Source organism: Cryptomeria japonica, chromosome 8 (genome assembly GCF_030272615.1).
Source record: "Cryptomeria japonica chromosome 8, Sugi_1.0, whole genome shotgun sequence".
In the NCBI taxonomy this organism is placed as follows: domain Eukaryota; kingdom Viridiplantae; phylum Streptophyta; class Pinopsida; order Cupressales; family Cupressaceae; genus Cryptomeria; species Cryptomeria japonica.
Genome location: NC_081412.1, coordinates 543,966,825 through 543,977,761, shown reverse-complemented (window position 1 = coordinate 543,977,761; position 10,937 = coordinate 543,966,825). Strand labels below are relative to the sequence as shown.

Sequence of the window (10,937 nt, the reverse complement as noted above, 5' to 3'; positions counted from 1 at the left end):
TCAAGATTTGTTCCCGAGGCTTCCCTCGAAATTGCCTATTTCGTCTGTGTTCCAGAAGCCAAACAACAGCTCCTGTGAAGACGAAAAATGCAACAGTAGTAATCCACATGGCTGGGGTGAAAGGGCGGAAGACGGCCCATGGGTCACTCGATCACTCTTCTGCAATTGCTACAACCATTATCAGTCCCGTCTCCGTATAGGGTTGTGTGAAATCTAGATACTTGCTCCGATTTGCCATCACCGATACATCACCCACAACCGCATCGAATTTCTGCTTTATTTTTCACTTATTATTTCTGTCGATCAGTTACAAATATAGATTTGCACTACAAAAATGAATAGAAAAAGCGAACTTACCTGAATATAGACCTGGTAGACGAGGTCATCGTAGTAGCCTGAAGTAATATTGCCAGATCCATAAGGTATCAACTCATGGAGCAATTCATAATCCAATCTCCTGAGCACCGCTTTTAACACATCAATACAGAAGCCTGTAATCTCATAAGTCTGGTTTTGTGCAACTGTGTTGGCATGGACTGGTTTTACGCTGACCAATTGTGCAAATCCTGGTTGCCAAGGCACCCCTATTTTCAGTTTTTGCCCTGGCACAGGTTTCACCCATCCACGTGGCGTTTTTCTCGATACACCGCTCCAATTAACCACTTTTTTAAAAGCAATATTCATGCCCTTTTCTATCCACAACCCAATGACCTCATAACTACTTCCGACGACATTGATTATATCATACAAGCACTCCGAAGGTTCTCCCCTTTCACGACTTACTCGAACAGAGCCGCTCAGGCCGAGAAAGTTTGTCTCTAGGATTTGATAAAGCAATTGCTCTCCACTGTCAGAAACCTTGAAATTCAAAAACTTGGTGCTGGTAGAGGCCGCTGAGAAACTGCCATTAAATAACTCCATACGCAGGAGATTATCGATTGCAATAGCAATTGCCCACACTGTATCATATGCAACAAGAGCGCAGGAATTTAATTTCAGGCTCGGTATTGTAGGATTCTGGGCTTTAAACCGCTGCTTCCATCTTTTATTAAATGTATTCAGCCTTGACTCGTCGGTTTGTGTGAGATTTCTTTTTACCCCCAACACACCATTCATAGAGAGGAGAGAAGTAGCGTTGATGGAATTCAGTAGACTGGCCAATCCGTCGGTAATGATCCATACATAATCACTGCTTATTATCCCTAATTTGTACGCCTCGGAAAACAGGCTTAGAGCCAAATCAGGATGCAAATGCACATTGAACACTCGAGACGCCAGCTTCATCACCTCATCCTGAAGAAGCGTTTGAATTGCGGATATATCGGCCCTGGGTGAAACTGCAGCTTTGAAAATAATTTTTGCCTCGACGTCTCGTAAGGCATCGTTTAAGGCGGGGATCACTCCTGTACCCCAGTCGTCATCCACGTACACAAGCCCCACATCCCTCCACCTATAGTTTCGTATCAGCTCTGCTGTTGCCCTCATTTGTATTGTATCACTGGGCACCATACGAATGAAATAAGGGTGTCGATGCATCGATAGAGATGGATTCGTTGCAGCAAATGTTACAATTGGAATGTGCGCTGCAACGCCCAGATGTGCCACGAACTCATCTACCACGGACGTTTGTGGGCCGACTATGCTCACACATCCTTTTCTTAGCAGTTCCAACGGTGCAACGCTCATTTGAAGGCAGCCATAAGTACTCTGTTTTATTCGCGAAGAATGAGCAGAAAAAGAGCACTAATGATTATGGTGGACAGAGTACATGTTGTTACCTGCAGAAGCGCCTGTAAGTGCATCTTGTGTGGACTCTCGGATATGAATGTTAAGGAGCGTGCCATTCAGAACGCCGGTGTTTCTGTTTACTTCTTCGACTGCCAATTCAATAGCAGTCCTCGCTATTTTTCCATTAACTGTATCGAACGCAATTATAGCACCTATATTTATTGATGGACGATCCATTTCTCCCAGTGAAGCCGTACAAAACAAAAGAGCACCCAACGCAATGTGTACCACAACTTCACACTCTTATGGTGAGGTAATTTGCATCACGACTACTAGAATAGCTTCATTTCTTTGTATATCAAATGTTTAACTCTTTTTCTCTGATGGCAAGATGGGGGTTCATCTGGCTCAGTCGACGAGCGGGACCTTCACGTTAACGACAATAGCAAAGATAGAGGACCAGGTGGGCTGTAGCTATTCTGGCTCCAAATCGGCATGCCTCCATATGATGCTGAAGGCATACCATTCAAGTACGGCAAGTCCATGAGAGTGACGTTCCTAGGACCCACGAGGAACTTGCAGCTGCGATGACGTGGATGATGTTGCCGTTTTACGTTTGACGGAAAAGCTTACTCGCGGTTAACATTTCCCCAGTCGTTGTCACCGCAATGTGATGGTTACATCGTGTGAGGCAGTCAACATACCACCGGGCAAGCGGTTTACATTTTTGACTGCCAATTTTGATTTTGTTTTTTTTTGAATGGCCACGTGGCGATTTTTTTCGCTAACCCGCTTTATTGCATCCATGAGTCGACTAACATCGGCGGTCATGTGTTATGGGAATAGTTTTCAATTCATTTTTTTTTTTTTTTTCAATGAAAACTCAATTTCGCAAAAATTGAAAATATATTTTGTCCGGTAGCTGCATGTAGAACGCACTGGTGGAGGCGAAACAAAATATTTGACCGTGTAAATTCATGTCCTTGGTTGAATCACTGAGCGAAAGAGCTGCGCTTCAATTGTAGTTATAGGTATGCATTCTCAAAATATGTGTGGCTCCGAAGGGGAGGAGAAAAGCTATCCGCATGCATAACACAAGTTGTCTGGGTATATTGTTAGTCCTATTGTTATTGCCTGTTAACACGCGGGTTTTTTTTCATGTGCAGGGAGGAGGTATCATAGTGTTCAGGGGGTGGTATGATTGAAGATTGTTGTGTAGCGTTATGGCGGCATCGGTAAATTCAAACCCTAAAAGATAAAGATAGTTTTATGATTCCTTCGTCAACCCTGTGTTTGAAATTGTAAATTTTTATATCATTTTTGTATCGCAGAGGTGGTTGTGAGTGTGCCCTTGGGAGGTGTAAAGAGGACAATGATTTGGGTGGAGGTTTAGGCGACTACAGTAATTTGAAACCCTAGGACATTCAATAATTTTTATTTTATTTTCTATGTCATTTTGTGTTTTGTCTGTGAAAATTAGGCATCATTTTGCAACATGGTCGTGTCAGGATACCAAGGTTCCCTGTTTGATTGTTGATAGCTCATTGTTGAGAGCTGATTTTTGAGATTTTGTTAAAAACCGTTAGGGTTTGCATTGTTTGTTTGTGTTTTGGTGTGTGTTAGTATATATATATATATATATATATATATATATATATATATATATATATATATATATATATATATATATATATATATATATATATATATATATATATATGTGAATATGAAGCAATACACACACACACGCACACACGCACACTCACAAAAACACACACACACACAAACATGTCTACTGCAATACAAAGGAAAACAACAGAATAAAACATAGATAAAAGAAACTATGGAAATATTATGCTCTGTTTCCATTATTCTCAGTGCTCATTAGATAAAAAAAAGAAAACCTATAGTCCCATAAATCCCCCTTCAACAATGAGCCAGAATAGACAGAGACTGCTTCAACAAGGAGCCCTTCAACAATAATGTTTTCGTCCGCGCATTAGTCTTACTTTTTCCACGTTAGGCAAATAAAAAATGCACCATGTTTGCTATCATCAAACAAACAACAGATCAACTCCTAATTGTCAGCAAATAGCAAATCAGCTCCTAAACAAGAGCAGGTCACACACAGTCAAGGAATGATTGCATCAACCAGTCAACAACTTGATTTTGAGGAGTTTGTTTGCATCAAAAGGCAAACCATAACATGTAAATGAGGTCAAGACCATGTAAAAGAAGCTCAATTTGAAACAAAACATTTTACCTCACTTTATCTTTCATGTAGCTATTAAGTGTATGCCACTTGTATTTGCATATATATTTATTCTCGGACATGTATGTTGATGCATGTCATTGGTATGATATGTCCTTTTTGGAGCCAGAATAGACACGTGTCATGTATGTCGATTTATGTCATTGTTACAATCTCATTTTGAAGCTAGAATAGACATGGCACAAGTTTGAAGCACCTAATCACACTCGAAAAGTGCAGAATAAACATATATGCAAATATATGTGGGAGGCTATGTGTATTGTGGCTCGACAGTGGACGTATCATACCAACAACATGCATCGACATACATTTCCAAGACATGCATACCATGCCAACTTGTCATGGTGCTCCAGTCCATGGTATGTGATGTGGAGTTGTTATCGAGTTCTCGGTTTCAGTCCTCGATGCCCATGCAAAATTATGTGGACATGCCGGAGGATGGCTATGACATGCTTCGTGGTTACCGCCAGTTTATTGTGCATAACGCACACATTAAAAGCTTGGAAATGAAGGAATAGCATCTGGAGGGCATCTTGACAGGAAGAAGAGGTCGTGGGCTGCAAAACTTGGTACTTTTGTCAGAGAAAAAACTAGCATGAAAATCAAGTTACTCTAGCAATGGGACACCTCTATTGTGGCTGCAAAAACAGAATGGGGGGACTAACACCCTATGTTTGTGGTAGGTTTTTAATCATAGGTTTTGCATTTGATGGCTGCTTCTGTCTAACACAGTGTTGTTAGTATGTACAATTTGTCTATTTTGGAACCAGAAGAGACACAACCTTTCGGACCATTGTTCATGTACGGGTTGTGATTTGATGCAACTAACAGTGGTAAAGCCAAAGGCTAACGTGTGATGAAATTTACAATAGGAGATGGAGTTAGTCAATAACAAGGCTCGAGAATAGACAAATAGTACTGCGTGTTAGTGACACGTTATCCAATTGCATTTGTTAAATGTAAAATATAGTGTAAAATGTGTGACTAAGCTACGTGTTAGTTGGACCATAGCGTTGATTTTAAGTTGGAATAGAGGTGTATGTCCTTGAGTGCACAACAACAATACAAAAAAAGGTGGTTGATATAGATAACTCTAGCACAGCTCTGGCACTATGGCAAATAGACAGATATAATTTAGGTGATATAAATTACTTAGTGGTAGTTTATATTGAATGTTAAACTGCATTTTCATATATGAACATGTAGGTTCCTTTTATGTCTTTTGAAATGCATGTACTTCCCAATGTAGACTACTAGTAACATTAGTTATCCATGTAGGTTGTTGATTTTCAAGGACTATTGAGTAGTCCCCCGACAAACGTCCAGATGTTCCTAGGTTGTTGCTCTCTCTCCCTTGTTTAATACTACTTGCACTGTAATGTCCCCTTATTAATAATCTTTGGGCTTGTGCAACTTTTTCAAAGGCGCTTGTTATCTATATATATATATATATATATATATATATATAGTTTGTTGTATATAATCTTTTTATGTGATACAAATGTATGTATAAATTTCAGTTCTTGATCATGTAATATTAATGTCCTTACTTTTATTGAATTTGATAATAATAAAAATGAACAATGCAATTGGCTGATGCCTTATATTATATGCTATAGATGCACCATATTAGACAATAAGATATAATTTTTGAACCTAAACATAGTATGATTGTTATTTATGGATTTTTGAGTCATGAAACCAGTGTTGAATATATGAACCAGAAATCCTAATTCTTGCAAACTATGTGTTATAAATTTGTATATATTTTGTTGATTTGCATGACAGTGTTAATGTTCATCCTAGTGTATTTGTATTTCTAGATTATTGATGTTCATGATGTTTGAGAAGTACATGTGTTTGATGATCCAACTCCGATTTGAAATGTGATTTGGGCTTCTGTTTCAGATGTCTTGGGTTGGCACAATGAACTCCTCACATGTCTATCCCTCACAGTGTTTCTTTTTTTTTTTTTTTTGTATCGAGTATCATAGAATAACAAAGTTCATTTTTCCTCATTCGAGCATCCACGTTACAAACTTATTATATACTAGCTCCTTTCGAGCACCAAACTAGAAACAACAATTGGAAGACCAAGGGTCACAACTTAGAAATCCACTTTAAACAACCAATGGAAGACCAAGAGTCACAACTTAGAATTCGACACAAAGGTGTCCCTCATGGGAGTTGAACTTGGGTCTCCATATTGAGAACTCAATGCTTTAACCAACTAAACTCAATCCCTTGGACTATTTTTTATTTTCGTATCTTAAGACTGCATTTTTAATAAATAATAATATGCCCATGTCAACAAAGAGAAGGAAGCTTTAGAATAGACACATGTTTCAAAAAACTTGTGTCTTTTGAAAAATGAATTGGAGGTCTCTGTACCCATTAATTATCATCAAAGAATTTGCTAATGGTAATGAATCCCTGTGCATTCTCTAACATAGATTGACCATCATGATTGTTGCAATTAGCGGCTGCAATTGACTAACCTATCAGTAACACATTGTAGGAAAGGTCCGTTTTGGAGTCAGAATAGACACAGCCGATCCGTTAAGCGTTTTTCGCATCCTTCTTTATCAATCCTTAAGAAAGTCTAGCTTTTGTGTTGTATTTTGGATGGGGAGAACACAGGAAGCCTTTTTAACAACGTTGGCGATGGATCATAGTCATTATTTTGTTGCAATTGCAACGAAATATGTTCTAGAGCAAAATGTCATGGATAGTTTCTGGCTAAACTGTTAGCTAGGTTGTACATAACACAACGACATGCTGACTTTGTATTGGAATGTGGGCATAGCCGGTCATGTGTTGGCTGTGTCATTTGTGGTGAATGTGTGGTGTTATTGATAGTGTGAAGAATATGAATTGCATTTTTTTTATGTTTCAGTTCAATCATGTCAATTGTGTTGCAAAAATGGTTGAGGGAAAATGTTGATCTTGATTATGGGTTACTAGAGCTAAAGGCAAATGATCTCCTGGGAGTTGGCCACGTTCACTTCCCAGTAACACGTGACATCAGCTTGCCTGTAAGCTAAGTAGTTTTAATAGATTATGAAACATGTAGTATTTCTTGTGATTGGAGAACTAATTTTTATACCCAGGAGAGAGGTGGGCTTTCATATGCGAGACCAGTTCGGCATTCATATCTGAAAGATTCAAGAGTTAGGCTTTCACATCTGGGAGTAGTTGAGGATTCGAATCTGAAAGAGTTGGGAGTTGGGCTTTCAGATGCACGGCCAGTTGGAGATTCAAATTTGAAAGCTTTAGGAGTTGGGCTTTAGTATCCAGGACTAGTTGAGGATTCAAATCTAAAAGAGTTAGGAGTTGGGCTTTCAGATGCATGACAAGTTGGGGATTCAAATCTGAAAGATTCAAGGGTTGGAATTTCATATCCATGCATAGTTGATGATTCAAATCTGAAAGAGTCAGGAGTTGGGCTTTCAGATGTGGGACTAGTAGGGGATCCAAATCCAAAAGAGTCAGGGGATGGACCTTCAGGTTAGGGACTAGTTGGGGATTCAAATCTGAATGAGTCACTAGTTGGGTCTCTAATTTTGAACCCATTCTCAAGTCGGCTTCTCAGTGACTGCACAACTACACTGGTAATTATTTATCACTGCATTATATTTTTTTTCCATCATTGCATGGAATGGTTGGTGGAAGTTGGGATTTATAAGTGGAAATGTAGATATATACATGGGCATAAAATGGATTGATGATGTGTGCTATTTTATTGAACAACATTATGATCATAGTCGTTGTGCTGGTGAGGAAGATGAGGCCATTGGAAATATAGATGAGGGCAATTATAGTGATGCTTGAGGTGGTGAGAGTGAAAAAGGGGACATTCATAGCGAGCATGGGGTGAGCATAGAGCAGGAGGCTAAACGGCAACGTGATTCTGTTAGTTCTTGTGAACAGGAACAAGTAGGGACGAGTAACAAGGAGGTCCACTATTAGTCATTATATGTTGGATTATCTTTATAATGCTTGATTAGTGCAAAATTGAATGTGACTCTTTGTCTCTGTTGCCTGTGCGCAACAACAGGCCGATCACAAAAGAGAACATATTAATGGTAGGCTGCACTACTTTTGTCTCTTCCGTTATTGTTCCAAAAATGGAGGTCGTCAGTTTTGGGATCTGGGGAGGCTTAATATGCATAGAGATAGAGAACATCAACTACAATTATTGGGGATTGCACGATGCAGTTGTCAACAGTGTGGAAGTAGAAAGCGCAGTGCAGATCATACAAAGAAATCGCTGATGCACTTGAAAAAGAGGGAGTCTAATATTGAATACCAAATGGGTGTATGACACAGTATGCAAAAAAAATGTGTCATTGACTAGGTGTGTATGAAATATGGCAAGAAAACACGCGATGAGCTTCCTATTGAAGGGAAGGAAGAGATAAAGGAAGCAATGCGAGTGTACGACAGTAGTCCGGTTAGGGAGGTGAGAAGAAAGAAGGCTTTAGAGTTACTCCAAAGAAAGAATATTGCAACAAAGGTAATTTTTTAGTGATCATATTTTTTTGCAGTTTACTAAATTTCTTTAAACATGTGAAGAACGACTTATTGACGTAGCCTATCCTAGTGCCCAGATTTTAAGTGACAGTGTAGACCATGGCAAGGAGGTTCTGGCATCAAAGGCTAATCATGAAACAAACATGTCAGTGAATGAGGCTGCATCTGTTTCATTGGGAAAGAAAAAAAAGAAGAATGCTGCAAAAAAATCAAGACCAGCTTTAGATCATCAAACAAAAGAGGGTGTACCTGTTTTGTTGGGGAAGCAAAAAAAGAAGAATGTTGTGGAAAAAACAAGGCGGACTTCACATCCTGAAACAAACATGCAAGTCAAGGAGCCTGCATGTGATTCATCGAGGAAGCAAGAAAAGAAGAATGCCCCTAAAAAACCAAGTTTGACTTTAGATGATGCAACATGTTTGTCATCGAAGGTCACTGTCTGTTGGCCTATCCATATGTGTGTTTTCATTGCATGGTATGCTTTGCACTCCACTATGTAGTATGTAGACTATTTTGTCCATGTCATTGTAGGCTGATGGGGTCCGTGGAGGGAGCATGGACTATCCCATGGTATTAGATAACACAAAATGTAGTGTGCACAAAAAAATTAAGTTGAAAACCTTGGGCGTCTATTATGTACAAGTCTATTTTGTCAAAGAAGTTGAAGGAGACATTGAATGAAAAATTGGGTGCATGCAGTGGTGAGAAGATTGTGGAGCAGTCTTCTGAGTTGGGGCAGATGATGGACAATATGAGCAAAGAATAATCAATGCAGTTGCCTAATGACACCATGTGTAGTGTTCCCGAAAAAACAAGTCTAAAATCTCAGATGTCTATTAGGAGGAAGAAGTTGAAGGAGATGACGATTGAAAAACTGAGTGCATGCAGTGGCAAGATGATTGTAGAGCCGTCTCCTAAGTTGGGGCAGATGACAGACGATATGAGAAAAGAATGGTCCATGTAGTTGCCTGATGACACCGTGTGTAGTGTTCTCAAAAAATGAAGTCCAAAATCTCGGACGTTTGTTAGGAGGAAGAAGTTGAAGGAGACAACGATTGAAAAACCGAGTGCATGCAGTGGCGAGACGATTGTAGAGCACTCTCCTAAACTGGGGTAGAGGTTGGAGGATAGGTGCAAAGATGAACAGGTAATGCGGTGCCATTATGCATGACATGTAGTTCTATATCATGACATGGTGTGTTATACTATACAGTAACTCTTTTTTTATGAAGTTGGTCGCGGTATTGGATGAGATACTTTAGAAGTCTATTTCGAGGGAGAAGCTGAAGGAGATGGTAAATGGAAATTTGAGTGCATGTAGTGGTGAGAAGATTGTAGAGTAGTCCACTAAATTGGGGCAGACATTGAAGGATAAGAGCAGAGATGAATAGGTAGAGTAGTCCACTCAATTGGGGCTCTTCTTTTGGATAATAGGCGGTGAGGGGCAGTGTTATACTGGAGAGCATTTTTTATGATGTTGTGGTTTGTGTCCATTATCTGTGTTCCTGTTATTGCCTTAGTCATGTAAAATTAATCGGCCTTGGTCCAGTAGTGTTCGTAGGTGTATGGGTTTAATGTGTACTTACACTACTGTACAATGTGTCACATTTTTCAGCATAATCTGATAGAAACAAGCATTGAGAAAGATTTTGGAGGAAATGATGATGGATGTACAAATGCAGACTGTGACCACAATGGGGGCAACGGGTTGGGAGAGACAGCTACTCAGGTACTATTGTACTGCACTGCCATGAATTCATTTGACTATGTTTGATCGACATGTATAAATTTTTTTATTTAAGCGACCGTGTCCACTCGTTACTGATGTAGGTGACCGTGGAAGACAAATAAGAGCGCACCAATGAAGATTCTCACACTGTTGCTATTGGAGTTGAAGTCCACCTACTACTGGATGGGGTAGTGGTTGGGGAAGGGTGTAATGTGTCATACTATTCCACTCCCACGACATTGTGCTAAAGTTCACATCATCAATTTCTTTGATGGAAATACCCAACTGCCTTTCCCAAGTCCTTTCGCCGATGTCTTGTTGGATTCCCTAAACTCGTGGATGGTGTGGCCCATTGTAGAGTTGGTCTATTCCCCACCCTCAGTAATTTTAGAAGATGACAAGATCCCTTCCTCCATCTTCTCATTCCATCCTTTACCTTATTCCAATGGAATGAAATAGGCAACACTCATATGATGTCATTTGTATGTGGTAGGATAAAGTTGGCAAAAGTGTCCAGCCACAAAAAGAGGATGTTAAACGTGGCCCTGTGATAAGATGAGTAAGTCATAGGCTGCAATCACTTGGCATCACCCCTCCCGAGTTGCATAAGAATGAGAAGAAGCATAAAGCATTTTATGGTGCTGTCAACTCCATTGCGCAATCCAAATAGTAGAG

General features: G+C 39.6%; 1 protein-coding gene across 1 annotated transcript; it reads right to left on the bottom strand.

Annotated features, from left to right (window-relative positions):
* Positions 1-1,965, bottom strand: LOC131857781 (glutamate receptor 3.5-like). Its single transcript, XM_059210503.1, has 3 exons — positions 1,779-1,965; positions 358-1,583; positions 1-159 (listed from the first exon to the last, which is right to left on the bottom strand). The coding sequence occupies exons 1-3, from the start codon at positions 1,963-1,965 to the stop codon at positions 1-3; spliced, it is 1,572 nt and encodes a 523-aa protein (XP_059066486.1).
* Between the last annotated feature and the right edge of the window lie 8,972 nt (positions 1,966-10,937).